The 23,925-nt window shown below is 37.5% G+C and overlaps 5 protein-coding genes across 6 annotated transcripts; 2 read left to right on the plus strand and 3 right to left on the minus strand.

Moving 5' to 3' along the window:
- Positions 1 to 382: 382 nt before the first annotated feature.
- Positions 383 to 2,890, minus strand: LOC129793749 (uncharacterized). Its single transcript, XM_055834008.1, has 3 exons — positions 2,690 to 2,890; positions 1,243 to 1,407; positions 383 to 1,175 (listed from the first exon to the last, which is right to left on the minus strand). Exons 1-3 carry the CDS (start codon positions 2,739 to 2,741, stop codon positions 967 to 969), a joined length of 426 nt encoding a protein of 141 aa, XP_055689983.1. The 5' UTR covers positions 2,742 to 2,890; the 3' UTR covers positions 383 to 966.
- A 671-nt stretch (positions 2,891 to 3,561) lies between these two features.
- LOC129793751 (two pore potassium channel protein sup-9) lies at positions 3,562 to 5,840 on the plus strand. 2 transcript variants are annotated; one of them, XM_055834009.1, is made up of 5 exons: positions 3,562 to 4,217; positions 4,323 to 4,605; positions 4,697 to 4,887; positions 4,962 to 5,313; positions 5,546 to 5,840. In XM_055834009.1, exons 1-5 carry the CDS (start codon positions 4,091 to 4,093, stop codon positions 5,748 to 5,750), a joined length of 1,158 nt encoding a protein of 385 aa, XP_055689984.1. In that variant the 5' UTR covers positions 3,562 to 4,090; the 3' UTR covers positions 5,751 to 5,840. The 2 variants fall into 2 exon arrangements, with proteins under 2 accessions (XP_055689984.1, XP_055689985.1); XM_055834010.1 differs by having other exon boundaries at positions 5,552 to 5,840.
- A 1,112-nt stretch (positions 5,841 to 6,952) lies between these two features.
- On the minus strand, positions 6,953 to 13,051 carry LOC129793753 (metabotropic glutamate receptor 4). Its single transcript, XM_055834027.1, has 7 exons — positions 12,102 to 13,051; positions 10,213 to 10,782; positions 9,745 to 10,145; positions 8,505 to 8,861; positions 7,858 to 8,443; positions 7,657 to 7,788; positions 6,953 to 7,258 (listed from the first exon to the last, which is right to left on the minus strand). Exons 1-7 carry the CDS (start codon positions 12,579 to 12,581, stop codon positions 7,073 to 7,075), a joined length of 2,712 nt encoding a protein of 903 aa, XP_055690002.1. The 5' UTR covers positions 12,582 to 13,051; the 3' UTR covers positions 6,953 to 7,072.
- A 1,022-nt stretch (positions 13,052 to 14,073) lies between these two features.
- Positions 14,074 to 19,245, plus strand: LOC129793754 (sodium- and chloride-dependent GABA transporter 1). Its single transcript, XM_055834028.1, has 6 exons — positions 14,074 to 14,515; positions 16,454 to 17,507; positions 17,961 to 18,330; positions 18,403 to 18,606; positions 18,672 to 18,839; positions 18,909 to 19,245. Exons 2-6 carry the CDS (start codon positions 16,459 to 16,461, stop codon positions 18,999 to 19,001), a joined length of 1,884 nt encoding a protein of 627 aa, XP_055690003.1. The 5' UTR covers positions 14,074 to 14,515; positions 16,454 to 16,458; the 3' UTR covers positions 19,002 to 19,245.
- A 273-nt stretch (positions 19,246 to 19,518) lies between these two features.
- LOC129793755 (protein DENND6B) lies at positions 19,519 to 21,560 on the minus strand. The gene is made up of 3 exons (XM_055834029.1): positions 21,100 to 21,560; positions 20,099 to 21,034; positions 19,519 to 20,035 (listed from the first exon to the last, which is right to left on the minus strand). Exons 1-3 carry the CDS (start codon positions 21,438 to 21,440, stop codon positions 19,741 to 19,743), a joined length of 1,572 nt encoding a protein of 523 aa, XP_055690004.1. The 5' UTR covers positions 21,441 to 21,560; the 3' UTR covers positions 19,519 to 19,740.
- Between the last annotated feature and the right edge of the window lie 2,365 nt (positions 21,561 to 23,925).

Below are 23,925 nucleotides of genomic sequence, written 5' to 3' on the forward strand. Positions count from 1 at the left end.
AAATGTAAAAAATGTCAAGCCTGAAAACGTTAGAAAAAAATGTCAAACTCCAATAAATATGTCAAACTTTAGCTGTAATGTATCAGAAGTTTAAACAAAACTAATGTTATAAAACAACGTTAATAACAAATCGTCTAACGATAAAAAATATAGTGTGAAACGTTAGAAGAAAACTGTCAAAAAAAAGTAAAAAAAGAAAATAAATTAACTTTTAACTTCTTTAAAATTCAACAAAAAAAAATAAAATTATTTTTAAACCTTTTTACTAATTCTTTAACGTTTATTAAACAAAACATCAATGACCATTCTTGGGTAATTAATAAGTGTTCCACCTCATAGTTTTTAATAAAACAAAAATAAAAGAATAAAGAAAACACTTAAATTCTAATCGAATAAAAGCACTTTTATTTGTAATACATAATATTGATACCATTGGTAAATATAATTAACAATTCATCGTTTGATTGATTTATCAACAATATCGGTGACAATTCCAGCACAAATAGATCGCATCATTTTCAATGATGGTAAATTATAAGCAGGACGGATGTGTTGAAAAAAATAATTAAGATCAAATAGGTTCCTTGCCATCCCTAATGCGGTGTCTCTAGAAGATTTTTTTTTCATAGAATAAAAGAGGATAAAATGATTTTTCTTTTGACCAAAAAAATTATAATTTGCAAATTGATTTTGAGTGCAAATGAAGTTGAAAGTTAGATTCCCCCGTTGCTGGCAAATAAATTTCATTTTAGTTTAATTTTATTGCATTTTATCCTAGCTCATCAATTTTTACGGAGATTTTCGATAAAACTCACTATCTAGACTGTGAATTCCTGCTGTTTTTTTATCTACACAAAAGGGGTGCGCACGCCATCTTCTTCTTTTTTTTTGTAACTCTCTCTCTCTCACTGTCTTTTTTTTTAAGCGTGCAACGGCACTCTCACGAAGGAAGCTAAGTCTCTTTTTTTAGGCTAGCGTCCACAAAATGGCAGCGGCTCCAACTGCAATGGCGGCGGCACCTCCATTGATATTCGAGGCGCCATTGCACAAATCAGTTGTGCAGGAGCAGTAGAGAGCCTGTACGTCGTGCGTACCGCTCCTCTTCATGCAATCCTTATCATCTCGTGGATCTCGTACGTACCCACAGCCTCGTACAACACGAATTTGCCCATAAACTGTTTGGAAATTCAAATAAATTATTCATTTTTAAAAATATTTTTTTTATAACTTTCAATTTTTTACCTTTTTGTGTTGTTTTTCGGCACAAAGTGGCCTGAACATTGGGCAGGTGATCAAGCTCATACTCATAGGAGCAATTCTTGACACCTAGCATGTACTTATTGAATGGATCAGCACACTGAGGATCGTACTCACTGTTGCAGTGGTAGCACATAATGGCCGATGTTACTGCAAAAGAAAAACATTTTTTGTTTTTTTCTTTATATTTTTTAAATCCATGTTTTAAATCGTTTATCGTAGGGGCGTAGTTAGAAATATATTCAAGGTTATTTAAAAAAAATGATTTTTTTTACGAACGTTTGACATTTTTAAATGTGTGACGTTTCCTTTATAACTTTGACGTTTCTTCTGTAATATTTGACGTTCGTTTTAACGTGTGACGTTTTTCTAATGTTTGATTTATTTATTTTTTTAGTGTTTGATGTTTATTCTCTTAATTTTGTCCTTCGTATTAAGGACTCAAGTTTATTTTTTACAATTTGATATTCGTTGTTTTGTTTGACATTTATTTTTTCAACGTTAAATATTTCAATTTAATGATTTTTAACATAAATATATATTTTTTTAATGTCTAAATGGTCTAAATAAAAGCCTAAATTTCCTGATTTCTTAGGGGGCGTTTAAATACCTAAACACTGCGTTTTATCAGGTTTTCCGTTAGGAGTTTGAATTTCCATTGATTACTTTCATTTATTTTATTTGACATTTCGTGAAGACTTTTACCCTTTCATTACCATTTAAAGTAATAATTTAGACGTATTTTTTTTCTTCAATTCAAATTAATAAAATTCAATTAACAAACTAAAATAGAGTTTGCATCATATCGTGCAAAATGTTATTCTTCAATCTATATTTATTATAGTTTATTAATAGAAACTTCATAATAGCCAAAATATCAATATGACAAATATTTGGCATAAAGTTCTCTAAAGTCTCTACGACATCATTTTGACAGGACTCATTGCAGTTTTGACTGCAAAATATTGGCAGAAAAACTCCAACCCTTTGACACGAATGAAATGACATTGAAAAAAATTCAATTAAAGATGCCCTCTTAACGACTTTTTCAAATTCACATCGGCGCATTTTTATGCATTTTTCACGGGAAATTCCTTAAATATTATTTTCCAAAAATAAATCATTGCACCAGAGGGGCGCCAAAAGCAAGAAAATCGATAAAATTAGCCTGAAAGTGTGTCACCGCACTGGATGTATGATGAGTAAAAGATGCCCTAATTTTTTTCTTTGAATATTGTAATTAATTAATAATTTAATATGAAAAGTCCGGTAAAGCACGCAAAAGGGTCATAATTTAGAGATTCCACAGAAAGGGTAGGTCCTTCCTTCCTTTCCTCTAATAGGAAGTTAATAGTACAAGGGAGAAAAAAATCAACCCCGCGCGCGAATCGATTTGGATTACATAACAATAGTAAAGAATTAGATGCCTCACCCGAGAGACCCGCGAGAAGGCAGAGGGCAAGTAATCCACTTGCGGGCGACATGGTGACGCCACTTGCGGGGGGTGCTCGTGGAGGCGATTGGGGCGCTACACCGAACGCGGGTCACGTACGGCAAAAGAGGGAGCCACTTGTTTGCCCACACGCATACACCGCCGAATCACGACTGACTCGAATGTGGCGATGGAAAAATGCAGCGCACCTGTCGTCACGCGGCCACACATGCGCCGCATTGTATCGTGCAAAAATGCGCCGAAAGGGGCACCCCTCTCTCCTCCGTCTGGGCCAATACAGTGTTGGAAAAACACCGTCGTATGGCCCAAAAGGGAAAATTTATTCTCTGGGACAGAATGTTCGCACAAGCGCCCTAAATGTTCATCAAGAGATGGCAGAGTAGAAAAGTTTCCAACTTACCTTTCTCGAGGTTTGTGCTTGATAATTTTAATGGCTCTTCATTCCCTAAAAAAATGTAAAATAAAATATTTTTATTCCATAATTTGATTTCATTTTTTTTGTTGAGAAATACTTACATTCATAAAATGAGAAGAAATCCATATTTTTGTAAAGGTCAACACGTCGCTGAATTAACGAAGAGAACGTATCTCACGTATCTTCTCTTCAATTTAAATCTTGGACACACATCAAATGAACGAAATAGTTAAGACACTAATCATAATCTTTGACCGAGTCTTTGACTCATTCACTCATTAATTTAATTAAAAAAAAAAAAAGCAAAAAATCACTTTTTTTTTGCATAAAGCAACTCGTCGCTGAATTAACGAAAAGAACGCATTTTCACCTTGAATCAAAGACACAAACTAATAGAACGATACAGTAAAGACACCAATATTCACCACAAATACAAAAATTATTTAAAATAATTTTCAAAGAAAAACTTTTAGCGGCTACAGCCACAATTGCCTCATTGTTGCCGCCCATTAAACCCTTTCCTTTTGCTTCCCTTCTGCACCCACCATTGCGCATGAATGTTTTCTCCTCCCCCACTGCAAGCAGGTGGCGCTTCTGGAGATTTTTTTTTGTCCCACAGTGAGTGGAAGAAAAAAAGAACATTTCTGTGCCCTTTTGCATCTGCATGGTGTGGTGGATGTGAGAATTTTGCGAGCAGGCCAAAAAAAAAGCTCCATTTTTTGTGCATTTCCGGTGGTAATTGTTGTGCCAAAAAAAAAGGACGCTTAAATTGTTTTCCACGCAACGAGCACATTATTTGCCAGCAATTGGGCGCCCAATGTTGGCGCGGTGGTAGTGTGTTGAATTTAGTCTTCTTTAAGAACAAAAAAAACTCTTTTTCTTGTGTGGCTAATGGGCTGGCATGAGAGGTAGCGCCTCAAGAGGGCGTCCCCGTTGGCCCAGCAATGTGGCCCAATTGATGCAGAATGAAGAAGCAAAATGTTCGCACGATTTCGCTTATCGTGTGTACGTTTACGTATCTCCTTGTTGGGGCGGCTGTCTTTGATGCTCTAGAATCGGAAACGGAAAAGAAGCGTTGGGACGCACTACAGGGTAATATAGCTGAGACACATACCATAATTACATTTTCTTTAAGTTTGACTCTTCTAGAATCCCTCAAGTGACCATTTTTTTATTCTTTTGTTGTTGTTGTTGCAGCGGTGGAACGAATGGTCATCAAGAGGTACAACATTACAGAGGAAGATTTTAAAGTTATGGAAACTGTTGTATTGAAATCCGAACCCCACAAAGCGGGGCAACAGTGGAAGTTTACAGGAGCATTCTACTATGCTACAACAGTTCTCACAACCATTGGGTATGGACACTCAACACCAACAACAATTGGGGGGAAACTCTTTACAATGTGCTACGCCATTGTGGGCATACCACTGGGTCTTGTTATGTTCCAGAGCATCGGAGAGCGCGTCAACAGACTCAGCAGGTTTGTTACCCTATTAGCAGGCATCAAAAATGGCGCCTTAACGGTCATTTCTTATGACGCCATCTTTGTTTCTTCTTTCTTTGCCATTTAGTTATGTTATAAAAACCGTGAAGACGTCCCTTCACTGCCATAACACTTCCGCATCCGAAGTCAACTTAATCTGCGTAGTTACGACTCTGAGTTCCCTCACAATAGCCGGTGGGGCGGCGGCTTTCTCCAAATTCGAGGGTTGGAGCTACTTTGACTCAGTTTACTACTGCTTCATCACTCTAACAACAATTGGTATAACTGCCATTTAGTTTAAAAATTCAAAACAGTTCTAAAGGATATTTTTTTCGTTTTTTTTTTTCGTTCAGGATTCGGGGATATGGTGGCGCTACAGAAAGACAATGCACTCAATCGGAAACCCGAGTACGTCATGTTTGCGCTCATTTTCATTCTCTTCGGGTTGGCCATCGTAGCGGCATCCCTGAATCTTCTTGTCTTGCGTTTCGTGACGATGAACACGGAAGACGAGCGTCGGGACGAAGCACAGGCAATGCAAGCCCTGCAGGTGGCTGTACGACTCGAGGGTGACGTCATAACGGCCAACGGTTCCATCCTAAGTGGCCACATTGGTCACGATGCCGTATCATCGGATGTCGATGCAGCCTCCATCTGCAGTTGCCACTGCGCCTGCTTCCGTGCCACACGCCACAAACGATATGAGTACGTCTTCCTTCACATTTTCTAAAACAATAATTTAACCCTTTCGCGAGAATGTGAAACATTGAAACCTTCATTTCAAATCATTGAAACGTTTGTTTCAATGTTTCACGTCTTCCTAGTTATTTTGTATGAAATGTTTCACATTTTAAGTCAAAACATGACCCAATGGACGCGAAAGGGTTAAATTATATTCTAATTTAATTACTAAAGATACCTTTCTTCACAAAAATAGGCACAGATTTAAGGTACGACGATCACCGAGTCGTATCCGGCATTTGCTGCAGCCAACGGTGCTTCCGATGAAGGAATTTTCAGGGGATCAACCCTCTACCTTCAGTCTCTACCACAATCAGGCTTCCACGGCACTCTTGCAGCCGCCCTTCCCCGGAAACGAACTACCCCCCGTCTACCAGCCGCAACAGCGAGCCTCCGTCTGAGCCCTGCTTCCGTGAAATTCCCCCCGAAAAGAAAAAAACTCCCAATAAAGCCAATAATAAAAAATTAAATAAAAACGATTCGGACTTAAATATTGTTTTATTCGAAACTAAAAATAATTTGTATGATCTTAAGGTTTGCATCTTCCAACTATGACCGATGATGGCTGAATGATGAAGCTCACAGCATATGCTGCATAGTTAAGGTAAAATTCAAATTTTGAATCTTTCAACAGTTACTAAACCACCCAAAAACCGTTTTGAATAAAAAAAAAAAAATTAATTTCAACTAAAAAGTAAATTGAAATGCATTTATTTTTAATCAATATTTTTACCTTTATTCAACTGACCTCAGCGATTGATTTAAATACGTCATAGAGATTGAACAAATCGTTTTGATAAGTCGTTTGATAAAACACATTTTTTTTGATACACTGGCATCGTATTTTGTGATTAATTTGACGGTGGGTAATTAATTTGTTTTTTTTTTAGTGTATTTTCTACCTCCCATTGTTATTGTTGTTTTCCCTAAACTATGGACAGTTTGTTTAACTTTCTGCTTTTGAGAGATTTCTTTTTCAATTTATTTTTAAAATCTGGGTTAGTTTATCATTTTCTCTTCTAAATTTTAAATCTACCTTGTCACACATTCTAAAACCATTTATAAACTTTTCAACTATATATTTTATTTTTTTAATTTAAAGTTTTTGAGAAATATTTTTTTCATTTTTTTTTAAGTTACTCACTAGATAAACACAGCACATAATTGCCTCTGCTTAAGGGGGGTGGAATAAAGGGGATTAGAGAGATTTTTCTTTTAAGACTCCATATCATTTTTTTTTCATTTAATTCCTTATGATTTAATGATTTTCCTACGAGATTTTCTTTTTACTATTTTCTTTAATATTTATTTTATTTTTTTCATTAATTTTTCTTTCTTTTAATTTTACTTCTTTTTGTGTCGTAACGCGACCAACGCCTACAATCTAAGTTTTTTTTCTTTTAATGTTCTTAATATATATATTTAATTTTCATTTAATAATATTTATTTTAAAATGTAACAAATAAATAAAATATAAAATGAGAGATAACACGAGACTAAAAAAATGTCCCATATTTATCTACTTTAAAAAGGGACGTCCACCTAAAATCGCATTGCTGTAGAGACTTCTATTATATATAAGATTTTTTATGTTATATATATATTAGTTTGGGGATGTAGCTGAGGATCTAGGTTTTACTTTTCATTCATTTTCTTTTTGGTAATGCCGACTAGACACAATTTATTTTTAATTTTGAGAGGGTCCAGCTGAACTAGCCGTGGTCTAGGTTATGCTGCTATCCTCAATATTGGTGGGAGTAATAACTGCCACATTGTCATCCGTGAGACTACGGTGGACAGTCTGTGGGCTGGATTTTGATAGGCTTGCCATTGATTGCATTGTTTGGGAGCGAACCCCACCAAAGCGCATGCTGTATGGTAGACGATTAGCTTCTCCCATTCCACCGCGCTACAAAAATTCACAAATTTTCCGTTTTTTTTATTCAAATTTTCAAAAATAATTAGGTTAGATTAGGAAGAAGCAAAGCCGCGGACATTTTGAAAAATAAGAATAATAAATAAACGTTTCTAGCAAAAAATAACGGATTGTTTGGTTAAAAAGAAAATAAAGCTAGATCTTTCGTTCAAGATCGCAAAGAATAAATAAAAATAAATAAATTCCCCTTCGTTTCTCAGGTTGTAGGTGAGCCAGAGAATTATTTCTTAAGCTTCAAACACGATAAACTTAAAAGAAAACCTGTCCCTACGAAAACTTATTAAAAAAGACAAAATAAATATTCAAAAAAAGACTTCCAAAGACGAAATAAAATTAAAAATTTAGTTGAGGCAATATAAATTTGTACTAACCTGGTTTCCATTGCCTGGTCGGACATTTTTGTAGGGCTGAAAGAGCACCAGATAGACTTTTGGCGTGAAAAGGCATCCCAGTGCCACCGAAGCGCTTATATTGAGACACATACACATGCTTGATATCTGAATCTACAACAAAAATAAATAAATTGAAATTAATCGTAGAAAGGTAGAGGCTGGGACCTTCTGCACGAATACCTTGTAATCATTGTTGGTTCCAAAGTAAATGGGTAGAAAGGCGAGCCATACAATGCACGTGGAGTACATTGTGAAGCCAATGTACTTGGCTTCGTTGAAATTCTCGGGGATTTTGCGTGTTTTAAAGGCGTACAGGGTGCAAAGGATAATGAGGATCATGTTGTAGACGAGGGACATGATGAGTGAGAATGTACTAACTTTGCACGTTAGCACCGCGGACAGGGGAAAGGGATGAATCTCCCGAATGTCCGGACTCTCAATTAGAAGCCACCCAATTGAGCCGAGCAGTTGCACGAGGACAACACTCAGGGAGATCATAATTTGACTCAGCGGCGACGTATAGATTGGCCGTTGAACACTCTTAACGCCACGATTGAAGATGCGTGAAATGCGATTTGTTTTCGTGAATATTGCACTGTAGCAGATGCTGAGACACAAGCCCAGGCCGACCCGCAGCAGGGCACATCGATACACTGTGGGCCGTGCTAGAACCACAAAGCTCATGCAGTAGCAACTGAGAACACCCACAAGAAGAACGTAGCAGAGTTCTCGTCCTGATGCCATGATCACGGGAGTTTTGTTATACCTACAAAAAATGAGCGGTTCTTGACAACTGAATTTGCTTGAGAAGCCTCAAAGTTCTTTACTTTATAAAGACGCATGTCGTGAAGAGAGTACAGAGGATGCCACAGGCTGAAAAGGTGAGCGGTACAAGAGCCCATGGGGTTAGCCAATCAATCACTTCAGCTTCGAGTTTAAAGCAGAAAGTTTTATTTTCACTCGGTGCCCAACCAGGTTCGCACGTTATGCAGGTGTCGTTGTTAACATAGGCATCATCGGGGCACTTGACGCATGCCCAACAGCATGCATCCTGATAATTACGTACATAGCCAATGGGACAGGGTTCACTGCAGAGTGATCGTGGATGCCCCCCAATCCACTGAAGGGCATCAAAATTGAGATCTAGGCCCTCTTTCCACGTGCCAATTTGGACGTAGTCATACCTGCGTGGAAAAAAGGGGAATTGACTCAAAAGCTAGACTAGAGTTTTCTTCAAACTAGGTTTCAGTTTTTTAAAGTCAATCCAAAGATTTTTAAGCAAGACCTTAGTTGTAGACTAGAATTATTTTTTTAAGGTTAGGCTTTTAAGGTTTCAAGATTAGTTCAGTCTGAATTGAGTCTGAATGCATCTTAAAAGTCTGACCTAAAGAAACTAAGGTTCGGCTATAAAAAAATAGGCCTGGCCTAATAAATGCCTTAACTTTGTCTCTTAAGGGGGGTTTCTTAGGCAAATTGTTGGAATTGACATATTTTTAATGCTTTCATTTATTTGGAGTTTTTTCCTTTTTGGTTTTCCGATGTTGGTTACATTAAAAGCCTAATTTTTGAAGAGTAAGAAAATCAATTTTCGCCATCTTCAAACTAATGAACTACCCTAAAACACAAAAATATGTTTTTCTCAGGAGCTACTGAATGGATTTTGATGGGGTAAAGAGCAAATGAAAGAGGAAGTATTACCGTACAATGTACCGGAACAGATTTTTGAAATTTAACTCAGAAGCTGATAAATGTAGAAAAATATTCTTATTGACTTTTCATAGCTTCTGAGTTGAAATTCAAAAATCTGTTCCGGTACATTCTCCGCTAATGCTTCCCCTTTCATTTGCTTTTGACCCCATCAAAATCCATCCAGTAGATCCTGAGAAAAACCTACCTTTGTGTTTTGGGGAAAATCACAAGATGGCGTCGCAGATAAGAAGTCGGAAAGTGATTTTTTTTATTATTCAATAATAAGCCTTAAAATGCGGTTAATAGTGAGGTGGTAACACTACTTGGATCATTAGTGTTAAATGAACCAGGAAGAAGGATTGAAGGGAACTTGCTAACCTTTTGCCACTCTGTTGATATTGGTAGACATTGTAGAAGCCATAGGCATCACCGTCCTTATTGAAACGTACCCGTGTCCCCTGAAGGCCAACAAATGACACATTGTGAATGTACTTGAGCAAATCCCCACCAAGAGGAGCTGGTTGTAGTGCAGGACAGAGATCTGGGCCACCGCACACATCACGGATGATTGCATCAATTGCATATGCTATAGCATAGACAGCATCCACCACAAAGGGTACCAAACCCTCCTGTTCATACCCATGTACCCCTTCAGATCCCGTACACGGTGTTCGTGAATTGGGTGCAAAGCTGCACTTATGATGTTGACTCCAGAACTCATTGAACCACCGATTTCGGCAATTTGTAATGGTTTCCGAAGTTGATGAGCGGGAAGCGTACTAAAAAATAACCAAACATTTTCAAAGTCAAAATGCAACGAAAAAGATCAAGATCAGTGCGCCTTACACTTCCAGGTAGGCAGTCATCAGGTGATAATTTCGGGCGTAGTGACAAGTAGTACTCATCGAAGCCAGTAAGGCTCGTTCGATGGGGTAAAACGGTGATCGTGTTGACAGCAGCAAATTCCTGATCACGCACAGGATACATTTTTGCACCCCATGAATCGCTGGCAATAAAATAAAAATGCCCCGTTCTATTGGCTCGGATTGTCGCCTGCAGCAGCTTCCGCACGTTATCCTCATCGACAAACATCACAACCACCCTTGCTTGAGGTTTCTGTATCAATGCCTCAATGATACGATCAAAATCTTCAGTTTTACTATTTCGAAGAATTTTTTGCGATACCGCCACACAAATACCAAGTTGAGCAGCAATACTTATAAATGATGCAATCCCCTTCTCCCCATATTCCCCCTCGACGGCCACAGTGGAGGCATAGCGCCAATCCAGGGCCCTTGCAATTTCCGCCATTGCCATTGCCTGAAAATTATCCGGTGGGACGACACGACTAAAATATTCGAATCTCGATTTATCAGACAACTCCGTACTTGTTGAGGCATAGCTGATTTGAGGAATCTACAAATAATTATAGCAAAATTTTATAATTAAAAGATTTTTTTTAATCAGTTTTTTAATTTTTTTTAATAAAGAAGTAACCATATTCTTCCTTAAGGATCAATAAGTAATACACAGAGAGAAATTCTTCCCGAATAGACACTCTGAGAAGTTTAATTCGTTCAGCAGAAGGATAATTTTTCAAAAAAAACTTCTTTTGTGAATTTTATAGTTTAATGTTTCTCAATTTTTAAGCTCTTATTTTTGTTAGGGTTCGTGTTTTTTTTTGCCTCCCTTTTAACCCTTTTTGACACTGCTGAACTACGAAGCTTAACTTTATTTTCAGTGTCGTAGCCTGGGAGAGTCTATGGATGTCTGAACTGAACACTCCAAAAGGATCAGACAAGTCAGTTTTTTTTTTAAATAGATTTCAATAGAAATCCTTTCTGTCTAAAACACTTCTAAAAAAAAATCAAAAAAGAAATTTTCAAACGTAATTAACGTTTACTTAAAAAAACAACGTCAAAATTCAAATATGTCAAAATTTAGAAAAGAAATGTCAAACGTTAAAAACTTTTAAAGTTACGCCCCTGTTCATTTACTTTATTTGAATTTTTCTCTTGACTACCTTCAACTGCTCTATTATTTTCTTGTTTTTACTGAATTTATTTTTCTTATTTTTTTCTTAAATTCTTAATAACCAAAATCACTAAACTCCTTTCTAACCCCTTGTTTTCAGAGCTGCCAATTTTTTTTAAATTTTCTATTTCTTGTGTTTTCGCATTTTCTTTAAAAAATGCATTTTCACACTTATTTTTCTCTGTATAACGTTCCTTTGAAGATTAAATAAAATTGCCCACAGATTTTATCAATCGACAGAAAATAGATTAAAAAACATTTATTTTTAATTTCACCCGTAAATGAGTTCTTTATTTTGATGAAATTTAATTTATTAAATGATAAACTCTCTGCGTATAAAGAGAGATTTTTTTTTGAAATTTTTTAACGACAAAACAACTTAGAACTTTAATTCTCTATCAAGCCTGCAATTTTGCTCTCAAATCTCAATAAAAAAAGCTATAAAGATTGCAATTTAATTTAAAAATTTGCATCTCTATAAAAAGTTATAAAATTAAGTAATTTAAACGAGACAGACATCTCTTGCTTCTTTGTAATAAAAATCATCTTTTTCATTAAATGACAACAAAAAAGAAATAAAATAAAAATAAATCAGGTCAAATAGAGGAAAGAATTCCACGGGGGTATTATGCAAATAAAAAAGAAAAATCCCAGGCCAGTACTCAGGAGAGAAGTAAAGGAGAAAGTTTATGCTGCATTACCTTAAAAAGTCTCAATATGTTGGCCACCATAATTGACACGACACTGAAGGATGCCCCAATGACCCCAGTTACAGGCAGATGGGGTATATAGGTGGGGGGTTTCCCATTTTCGCACTTGTACTCGCTCATATCCTGATTCATGTAGTACCGGACAAATTCCATGCTCTGCTCCAGGGCGTACGTATCGCTGCTGCAGCTGTCGATGATGAGTGCCCCAAGGGTGAGATTTGGTAGCAATTGGGGGTCGTTGTTGATGAGATCGATGGCATACAGCATTGCTTCAAGTCGTTGGATACCCTTTTCCTCCTTCACAGCCCCGCATGGGTACTCGGGGCTATCCTGCCGGTGCTCGTGCATCGGAAAAATCCCCCCAAGTATCACATCCCCCTTCATCCGGATAAGTCGTGAATCTTTCTCCGTGAACGGTGTCCGTGCGGTAGCGCCCGCAAATAGGCACACTAGCACCCAAGCTAGATTCATCCTTTAGGTCTGCATTGCAGCCAAAACACCACACGTTTCAATTTTTTTTTACAACACAGAACGTTCTCTTAGCTGTGATTATTTTTTTTCTTCTTTTACGTATCAGGTAAGTAGGCACCCCCGGGGTGTCCTCAAATGTACACGAATGCACGGAACATGCTTCGGAATGGCACACACAACAAAAAATCAATACTACCCGAGAGTAACAGCATCACATATCGGCCACAGGGGGAGGTTTTGAGAACCATTTTCATCCCCCTTCTTTCATGGGAAAACATCCATCGCACATGCGTACATTGTTGTGTTTTCCTTTTTTTCTTTCTGCCGTTTTTGGGGGAAAATTCCCGCCACATACGGCGTGTGATAAGAAAAGTTTTTTTTGTTTGATTTTAGTACATAAATTGCGCCGCGGAATTTTACAGAGAAAAAAATTATTTGCTGAGTACGGGCCTGGGGGAATGTATCTATTCCATATTATTTAACGTAGAATTAATTGACTTAGAATTTTTAAGGGAGAATTTGAACTTCTCTTTTCAACGACATTACGTTGATGGCAATCTCTTTCTTCAGGTGTTCAGAATAATTTAGCAAATCAAGGATAAACAATCACTAATAAAAATTAATCTATAAAGCTTAAGAAAGACTTAAACTCAAGTCAACGTTTAAACGGTTACTAAATAAGAAAAGAAAAAAATTCTAAATAAAATTCTCCAGAATCCAGAATTATCAATGAAAGGAGAAATCACATTTGTATAGAGTTTCTATGGGAGTGATAAGCTTAATCAACAGTCTCCCACCCACCCAAACATCATGACTCTGACTCACTAATCTTCATTCGTCTCGCAAATTGTTTTTTAAATAAAAAATAAAAGATCTAAGCCTTGAGCGTGGTGTAATCGTTTTTCCTATTAAAAATATCTTTAAGAATTCTAAGAATTTAATAGCTTTGTCATTTTTAATTTTTAGTTATTCTAGTTCTTAATTCTAATTTTAATAGAAGAAGAAGAACTTAGTTCTTACGTTTGACGTTCTTTATTTATTTATCTTAAAATTTTTCTTTTTAATTTCATTTTCTTAGTCATCACAATATCCGCTGATTTAAAAATTTATTACTTTTTTTAAAGCTCCCTTTAATCTAGGAATTATATTTCTTTCAAAACATATTTAAAATAAAAATTTTTCCACTGATAAAATATAGCAAAATCAGCTTTTAAACTACAAAATATAAAGCAAATATTATTTTTTTACACTAGTCAACAAATTTTTTGAAACATTCCTCTCTTGTGCATTGGAGTATAGAGGGAAATTGTTGGAACATTTTTCAAATGGAAGCAAATTGAGAGTGCGGAAAGAATATATAATTTTGGGGAGACATGAGAGCTATGATAATTCCGACCAATTGCATGCGAATCGATCCAAATACCCCCCGGAATGGATTTAGATTTAGATGTGTGTGGTTTACATTTTGGCAAAAGGAGGGGATCGCTTGCAGGCTAAACATCCCAACCAGTAAGCTGATACCACTAGCTCGCGATCGTGATGATTCTGTGTGCTCTGGCCCTTGCTGCTGGTATCATGATCTGATTTTTTCTAATCGGGAATATTTTACTTTACAAATGTGGCTACGTCCAGGTGATTGCAAATCGTCATACCTTTTCCGGGGTTAAGTGAATCACACCACACACACACTCCTTTCTGTGCGCGTCCTTTTGACCCAAATCCCCCGAAAAATTAAAGTGTAAAGAAAGAAACTCAAAGTGCTCAAAAAACAAGGATTTCCTTCCTGCAAATTAAAAGAAAATAAAACAGTGCAAAGTGCCTGAGAGAGAGAGTGAGAAGAGAAAGAAAGAGAAAAGGATTTAGCAGAGAATAAGCTTCTCCGCGGAGGATTTTGCGTGGATTTCCCACGGATCGCCTGTGCCCTGTGTGTTGAGGTAAGGCTAACCCACGTGATCCACCATTACTCTGATGGTAATTCCATTCTCTCCAACTTCCATTCCCACACCGGATTTAAGCATTACGCGCGCGGACCCCAATTCCATTCTCCATCCGCTTGCGCTCTGACTTCGCACCGGAAGTAGGATCGACGCCAATTGGGTTTGTCTTGCTTTCTGGAGCACTGATTGGGAAATTGGGGGGCTCCATCGCGAACTCCACATCATTTGTACATTTGCCCAAATGCGCGGGACAACACCTCAAATTCATTTTTTTTGTCTGCACTACGGGCGGGTGATGATGGACCCTTTTGAGATTAAGGAGTCGTCGTCTGGCATGCAATTAAAGTTGGAGACAGTTGAGAAAGTCTCAATGAACTGAAGAGAAATTTAGGAAATCAGGAAAAACTTTTTTAACCGAATATGATTAATTTTAAAACCGATTTTAGACTATTTTTACGTTTTAATTTTTTTATTGAGAAATCTCAAATATTTTTTAAACTTGAAATTAGAATTATTCGTTTAATTTGCCTGGGCTTTATTAGGTCCGATCTTTCCCATTAATTGAGCTTCCCAAATTAGAGAATAGCAACATTTTAAATGGTTAACTTTGCCCCTTTAAAAACAGTTTATTTTAAAAGTTTTCAATTGAGCTTTAAATAGAAAAAAATCATGTTGAGCTTTAATTATAAATCAAACTCTTAAGAATTAAAGGATATTAAGTCTTAGGTCTCAAATAAACTTTCAAAGAAAATTTTTAAAAAAAAGTTTTCTGTTAGTATAAGAAATTAGTAAATTGGGACTTGGAAAAGAATTCAAACTTTATTAAATTCTTTTATTTCTTTATTTATTTTTTTAATAAATTGTTTTTATTTTAATGAATTGTTTTTATTTAATTCAATTAAATTTCAACTTAATTTTATTTCAATGGTGTTTGATTTTTCTGGTATTCCTAAAAAGTATTTCTTTGAAGAATCTAATAATTTAGTGAGGTAGCTTCGAAGAACTCCCTAAAATCTGATTATACAAACAATGCTCAATGAACCTTTTGGTTTCTCACCTTAATCAAAATCGTTGTAAAATAAATAATTTAAAAGGCTAAAGAATAAGATTTCTGAAAGATTTTCCTACTTTTAGTTTAGCTAGTCTTAATTGGTTAATTTTCCTTAATAGTTTAGAAAAGCCATTCCTAAAGAAAAATTATTGCTTTTAAAATTCTCAATCCGTTCGACTTCTATAAAAAATCAAACAGTTTAATTAAGTTTAATTTTAAGGAAATTTTAATGTATTTTTCCCTTAAAACTGGGAATTTTATTTCTTAGAATATTTTCTTTTTAATTTATTCAAAGTGTAAAAGAATTTATTTTTAAAAAAAATTCCAACTTTAAATTAAATAAAAAGAACAAACTCAGTTTACGCTTCAATAGACAGTGGAAGATTTATTAAAAGCTCTCAAATATTTCCATGTCATACAATTGAATCATTTCTGCTTGGACATGAGATGCGCTGACTCTTCGTGATCTAAATTTATCAGCCCCTTAGAGGAGCAGTGTTTGATTAAAGTAAAAGAGGTAATGGGACCCACAATGGCCTAAATTGAACTCTTTTTTTACGACAAAGTGAATGACCCAGTGGCGTTAATCGGAGACGCCAAAATGTCTCCGTGAGTCGATTTGAGTCACCCAAATTGGTGCCCAAAGTCAAATCGATTCACCGGACTTCCGTTTCCGCCCGCAAATCTAGGGCGGATGATACATCCATTATTGGGAACATTCTTATAGGGCCCATCAATGCCCTTGAGTAGGGAATTCTTTTTTAGGGAACGGATTTCTTTTTTTTTTAATTTTAAAATTTAAACATAAAAGAAGAAAGATGTTTGAGAAAGTTTCTCAAATCTCTGGGAGATTTTTCTATTTAAATTAACTTTTTATTCAACAGAAAAGATGGAGGCAATTGAGCGCGATGCAGACAAGGGAGATACATTCGGTGATCACTACCTGACACCTGCAACAGAATCCCTGGAGATGCCTGTGTTCCGTAGTCAAGATCAGCAAATCCAGAGCGTGCCGAAGGAGTCACAGCTTCCGGATCGAGGTAGCTGGGCATCCAAACTTGACTTTATCCTCTCAGTCGTTGGCCTGGCCATTGGTTTGGGCAATGTATGGCGTTTCCCCTATCTCTGCTACAAAAATGGCGGTGGTGCCTTCCTTGTGCCCTACCTCCTTGCACTCTTCCTCGCTGGCATACCCATGTTCTTCATGGAACTCGCCCTGGGGCAAATGCTAACAATCGGTGGATTGGGCGTATTCAAAATTGCTCCAATATTCAAGGGAATCGGCTATGCTGCAGCTGTGATGTCCTGCTGGATGAATGTCTACTACATCGTCATTCTTGCATGGGCTATCTTCTACTTCTTCATGAGCTTGCGCTCAGATGTGCCGTGGAGGACGTGCAATAACTACTGGAACACCCCAAATTGCGTCAATCCCTACGAGAGGAAGGATCTCCTGTGTTGGGATCGTGTTAGTGCTCTCAATGGGACAATGACACGCATCTGTACCCTACCAACGGGAAATGTTACAGCAGCTGCACTCACAGATCCCGTGAAGGAATTCTGGGAGCGTAGGGCTCTTCAGATCTCCGCTGGAATTGAGGAAATTGGGCATATACGATGGGAATTGGCCGGGACACTCCTTCTTGTTTGGATTCTCTGCTACTTTTGCATCTGGAAGGGTGTTCGATGGACCGGAAAGGTTGTCTACTTTACTGCCTTGTTCCCCTATCTCCTCCTGACTGTACTCCTGATTCGTGGCATTACACTTCCGGGTGCCATTGAAGGCATCAAATTCTACATTATTCCAAATTTCACAAAACTCGGACAATCCGAAGTATGGATTGATGCTGTAACGCAAATCTTCTTCTCCTACGGTCTAGGATTGGGTACTCTTGTTGCATTGGGATCATACAATAAATTCACAAATAACGTCTACAAGTAAGTTTGCCTTATTCCCTTCTAAGTCAGGCTTAAAGTTTCTTAGGCTTTACTTTTTTTGAGGCAGGCCTAAGAATTTATAACTAGACTTAAGTTTCTTAAGATCAGACCTTACTTTTTTAAACAGGCTTTAATTTTTAAAGCTGAGTTCGTATTCTTCAAGATCATGCCATTAAGGCTTCAATCTGAGGCTTCAACTCTTCAGGCTGAAATGAGACTAAATGATTTTTTGACGATTTTACGAATTTCAATGTTCCAAGACGAACAGAATCTTATTTTGACCGACTTATAGCTTCGAATTTGGTAAAAATTATCAAAAAAAAAAATGCATTCAACCTCAATTCCTCCAGACTTAACCTAAAGGCCTAAAAGGCCTGATCTTGAAGAACCTAAGTCTAGTTCAAAAAATGAACCAAGTCAGACCTTTAAATGAATTTTCACTTCTCAAAATAGGGACGCACTGATAGTCTGTTCAGTTAATTCGAGCACATCAATGTTTGCTGGTTTTGTCATTTTCTCCGTTGTGGGCTTTATGGCGCACGAACAGCAGCGTCCAGTGGCTGAAGTAGCTGCATCAGGTCCCGGTTTAGCCTTTCTGGCCTACCCATCGGCCGTCCTACAGCTTCCTGGTGCCCCATTGTGGTCCTGTCTCTTCTTCTTCATGCTCCTCCTAATTGGTCTTGACTCACAATTCTGCACAATGGAGGGCTTCATTACGGCTGTCATCGATGAATGGCCATTGCTTCTCAGGAAGCGAAAAGAGATCTTCATTGCCATTGTGTGTGCTCTTAGTTATCTCGTTGGACTCTCCTGTATCTCCCAGGTGAGTACTTCAAACTCTTTGGAGTGAAACAATTTTAAAAAAAAATAACGTTTTTTTTTTGTTTTTTACTAGGGCGGAATGTACGTGTTCCAGATCCTAGATTCTTACGCAGTTTCTGGGTTCTGTCTGCTCTTCTTGATCTTCTTTGAATGCATCTCCGTTTCATGGGCTTTCGGTGTTAATCGTTTCTATGATGGCATTAAAGATATGATTGGATACTACCCACTGGCTTGGTGGAAGTTCTGCTGGGCCATTACAACGCCATGCATTTGCATCGTTAGTTTGAAACTTAACGATTTTTTTTTGTTGAAGTCCCTTCTTACTGATGTCTTCTTCCACAGGGTGTCTTCTTCTTCAATTTGGTCCAATGGACCCCAATTAAGTACTTGGACTACGAATACCCGTGGTGGTCTCATGTTTTTGGATGGTTCACTGCTCTCTCCTCCATGCTCTGCATTCCTGGTTACATGATCTGGCTCTGGATGAATACAGAAGGCAACCGAAGTCAGGTAAACGATCTCACTTAAAAATAATTCTTTTGAACACTTTTTGATCAAAATAAACTTTTTCTTCACCAGAAAATCCACCAAATTGTCCGAATAGACGACGACATCAAGACGCTAAGGCTGAAAATGCAGCAAGAGGCGCAAAAGAAGCACGGAATCATATAGATTTTTTTGTTGTTCTCCCTTAGCAATTAAACCACCAAAAATTCATCAGTCGCTGCCACCTAATCCCCTATCCACCCGCATCTTCGGTTTTTTTTATTTAAGAAATCAAAAAAATAAATCAAGAAAAGTGGAATCTTCAATTTTAATGGTAAATGGATATTATTTTTATTAAGCGATTAGTCGATTGCTTTTAGTTTAACTAATAAGATGATGAGTTAATAAAGCGAATATTTGGGATGCTTAAGAAGTTAATTTTTTATTTATTTCTTCTTTTATTTTTTTATCTAAAGTTTCTAGTTTCTTGTGTTCCATCGGAAATTGTTTCTTTTTTAGACTGTTTTGCTGGTTTCTTGAGCTTTTTGCTTATGTTTCTATTCTCCCCAGGTTCGTAAAATTTAATTTAAATTATATTGTTTTACGGACTTTCTACTGATTTCTCGTGTTCCTGTGGAACCTTTTTAAATTTTTCCTTATTTCTGGTTTCTTGTGTTCCACGAAACCTTTCAGAATTTTTCCCTTTTTGTCTGTAAGTTTCATATTTCATATTAAAACGATTTTTCTGGTCCAGAAATTATTTTTTACCCAACTTTGAATGCAGAATTAAATAAAAATTAATTAAGATTAAAAAAAATAAAATAAAATAAATAAAAGACATTTTTTTGAGTAGAAAACGCATCTATTGAGTGATTTTTTCTTTGTACAAGTGGGCGACGAGATTGCAGGAAGGCACACAACAAGGTCAGGTGGAGGCTCCGGAACGTAGCAAAAGGCGCAAATCTTCCGGAAGTCTATCCTCAATGTCGCGTAAATGGTGCTCCAGTCGATCACGCGTCTGTCGCGATGCTTCACTGCAGACGGCTATCTTCTGGCGCAACTTTAGCACCATATCCACCACCTCAACCTCATGTTTACCCTCCATCCATGCACCTAGATCCACACTCGCCAGCGCCTGCAGATGTAGCGCCTGTAGAGCGTGCGTAAGCTGCCTGTGACGTAGCTCATGCCATGCACGGAAGTTCCCAGAACGGAAAAATCTACAAAGAAATTTATTTTATTGAATTTCTTTTGAATTTTTTCTGCTGAATGTTTTTTTTTACCTTCTGTAGAGCCCCTCCCAGTCACCTTTGAGGGATGTCGTGAGTTGTGGTCCAGCATGCGGTAATGTGGCTAGGAAATCTTCTTGGCGGAAATGATGGGGGGCCGGTGGGGCTCCAAATGGTGAAACATCCCTCATGAGCGGCATGAGGCTCCCCATGTACCGCTCAAGTGGAATAATAAAGCTCTGTGTGAGCTCAAGCAAATGCCTACGAAGCATTGCTGATTGTATTGGCAATGGCCGTCCAGCACGACCCAACACCTGTCGCGTGAGAGATTTCTGTTGCTGCAGATGCGTGCGGTAGCTTGTGGCCACCGTGGGGGCACGGGTGCCCGTGAGACGAATCGTGTGGGGCCAATGTTGGAGAGTTTTGGCGAAAAAGGGATTTGTAACACCCAAAATAACAGCTGGGGGCCCCTGGCGCTGCGTAAATTCCCGGAATTCCGAATCGTGTATCGTGAAATACGGGCGTGTCTCCCCACTGAAGCCCATTGGGGCAATAATGGAGCTCAGGCAGTGCACAAGGTGTGAACAATCAGCCGGGGATGAAGCCATGACCACTATTGGTTCACCTGTGATAACAAGCTCCCAGAGAAGTTGGACATGTGGCAAAAGCGGAATGAGCCCCTGCAGGGATTCAGGTTCATGGAGACTCATTATACGTTCCGCGGAATCTTCATGAGCATCCGGCTCCCCCTCACCAACAGTCACGGAGAATTTGTGACCGAGAAAGGGAAGCTGTAGTGTTCCTTGGGCTAATGATGGCCACTTACTAATGGCCATGGCAGCCTCCTGGAGAACCCTGGCGCCATGTTCAAAGAACAACGGGGCCACTTGATGGGCTATGCGGGAGAAGAGAGAGACAAAGGGCAGGCGTGTGAGTAGCATGAAGCTCTTCTGGAAATAGCCACGGGGTAAGTCAGGAGCACGAGTTTGTCTACAAAAGCAAAGATTCAATTTAAATCTCCAGAAGAAAAAAAAGCAGAAGAGGCATTTTCTGACCTGAAATAGACAAATCCCCAGAGGTGTCCAGCATCTGCACGATGGGATTCAGTCGTGTGACCATTGTATGTGGTATGAGCAGGACTGAGGCGTGGTCCATCCCCATCGGGTGCCACCCTGAGACGTACATGATACTCCGTATCCCCCATACATCCCGAATTGCTATCCGGAAAGGCTAAATAGCAAATGTTGGATCGTTCACGTTCCGACAGCGCCACCTGGGGCGGATGCACGAGCTCCAGTGCCTGCCCCAATTCCAGATCAAACGTTACAATGCAAAAGCAATGGATCCATTCGTGGAAGCGCCCCCAGTCGCATTCCTCGGGCTCCCCGGAGGCCATTTCCCTGCATTTCCCAATTTCCCCCAAAAAAATAAATAAAACTCCTGCAGATTTTTTTATGTCAAAGAAACAACAACACAACTGACTGGCACGAGCTGGGCACGAAAAGAGAGAAATTTCTCATTAGCCACAGGTGTACCACATTGAGGGAAATTTTCCTTCTCATTCACGCAGGCTGGAGAAAGTCCGTAACTGCTAATGTAAATGAATGAATTTTTCTTTTTCAAATTAAAGAAAAAGAATTTTTTGTTTAATAAGCTACTTAAGGGATGGTCACGTTATTTTGGAAACTCGGGGACTTTCAAGAGCGATTTTCAAGCCAATTTTTAAAACAAAATTTTGAAATCTGCTTGCACTCTTGTTAAATGGCCAAATACTGATAAGAATTCAGTATTTTTGATTTAGGAAATAAATTTTTGTGCTCAAAAAATTTATTTGAAATTCTCACATTTTGGCCATTTTGTTCCTGTAGAGTTTCCAAAATAACGTGACCATCCCTTAGTTGCTAAAGGAGGTAGTTTTTTTGCCTTTTGGCCGATTATAATTAGCAACAGATGGCACCACTTGGAGAATTTTTTTCAAGTCCTCTGGTGAGAAACTTAAAGACAGTAAATTTATAAAATTTTTATTGTTATTTTGTAAAGTAAATTGGGAGCTGAAATAAAAATAAAAAATAGCTTTATTGATTAAAAAATTAAAAAATATTTTTATTATACTTACTCTGCAAAAACAAATTTTAATTAAATTAATTTTAACTCACTTTTTAAATTTTTGTTCACGTTTTGATTTGTTTTTAAATCTATTAATTAAACTGTATTTATTCATATTTTTTAATTAACCCTTAGAGGATTTTTTGTCTAGTTTGGCTAATTAATTTTTTAAATCGTCAAAAAATGAAATCTATATTTATATTATTTTAATAAGTAAATTCTATATTTATTGAATGGGAAAATTCAATTACTTCAAATTCGCTGAAAGAGAATTTGGAAAAAAAATTCTCTTTTTGGAAGAAAATTTCTAAGTTTATGGTTAGAAATACCGAATCCTCCAAGGGTTAAATACGAGGCAGATGAATTTAATTTATGGATCAAAAATCTTAAAATTCTACTTTGAAAAAAAAAATGTTTCATCAACATTTTCTTCTTAAGGTATCTCTAAAACAGTGATATGTGGCCTATAGAGATTATTTCTAGGGTGTTTAAGATGTCCTTAAAATTCAGATATTTCATACGTTTTTATTTAGAGTTCAAAAAATAAACTTCTACAAAAATTTTAAATTTCTTCCTCAATTTTTTTCTTTAAATTTCCACCCAAATAGGTAAAAATAAATATAAATCTTCTTCTCAACAAGAAAGAAAAATTCGCTAATCGATGGCAAAAATGCCATGTTTGGAATACGCGCGAGAAATGCGTGTTGGTGTGAACAAACAAAGGCAAAGAAAAACCTATCAGTTTGAACGAATATACAAAGTTTTGTGAAGAGAATAGTGTGTTAAAATGGATAAATATTGTATCTCTGAGTGGGGGCTTTTGTCCACCCAAAGCTGAATGCGAGACAAAAGGTGCGAGCACAGGAAAAAGGGATAAGTACGGTCCACGAGTGTCGATGGGGTCTCCATAGCCTAACACACAAGTCATTTGAAAAGATTTCAAATATTATTCATCCACTTGTAAATTGATCATCAATCGATGTTCTCTCGCATTGTCTTCCTCTTCGCTTAGCGAGGCTCTTGTTTTCTTTTTTGTTAAGTTCTCTCCTCACTATGCTAGACATTGTCTTCAACATTTTCAAACCGTCCACCCTCGCAAAGAAGTAAATATTTGCTGGTGCGTTTCAGTAGTTCGAGTTGGTGGAATATCGATATGTTTGCTCTCAACAGCTCATATTTGCTCGATATTGGACACGGAAGAGCGCATTCCTTCAGTCAGAGTGAGGCAAAAGGTCGCGCCAAATAGTCAGCATAGTCAAGAACTATATTTAAGAGCTTGATCATGGAAAATTTCTCTAATTAAAAAAAAAAAAGAAATATTTTAGATATTCTCAAAAGATTTTTTTCTAACAAAGAAGAAGACAACTAATTAGCCATCATTTGAGGGACTTTTAATGAAGACATGCCGTCGGAAGTGAATTTTCTCCCCGAGAATTCGCCAATTTGCAATTTCCTGCGCTATACTAACAACTGAAAGATAAGGAGAGATGCGGCATCAACCCCGCGCGCGCCCTTTAACGTGCATTTCCGCCCAATTATTTCCACATATACAAGAGAAAAGCGAGGGAGTGCTGATGCGTCGGAAAAGTATCGATTGGGCGGACAAATTCAATTGGCGAGACGCTTTGTGGGTGGAACAGCATCAAACGACAATTTAATTAGCTTCCCAGCATCACAAGGATATTTTTTAAACTTATATCTTTCATATTGTATCACTATACATTGTAGAAGTGAATTGTAGGTGATTAAATGAAATAAAGAAAAATTATTTCAAG

This window comes from Lutzomyia longipalpis, chromosome 3 (assembly GCF_024334085.1).
Source record: "Lutzomyia longipalpis isolate SR_M1_2022 chromosome 3, ASM2433408v1".
NCBI lineage: Eukaryota > Metazoa > Arthropoda > Insecta > Diptera > Psychodidae > Lutzomyia > Lutzomyia longipalpis.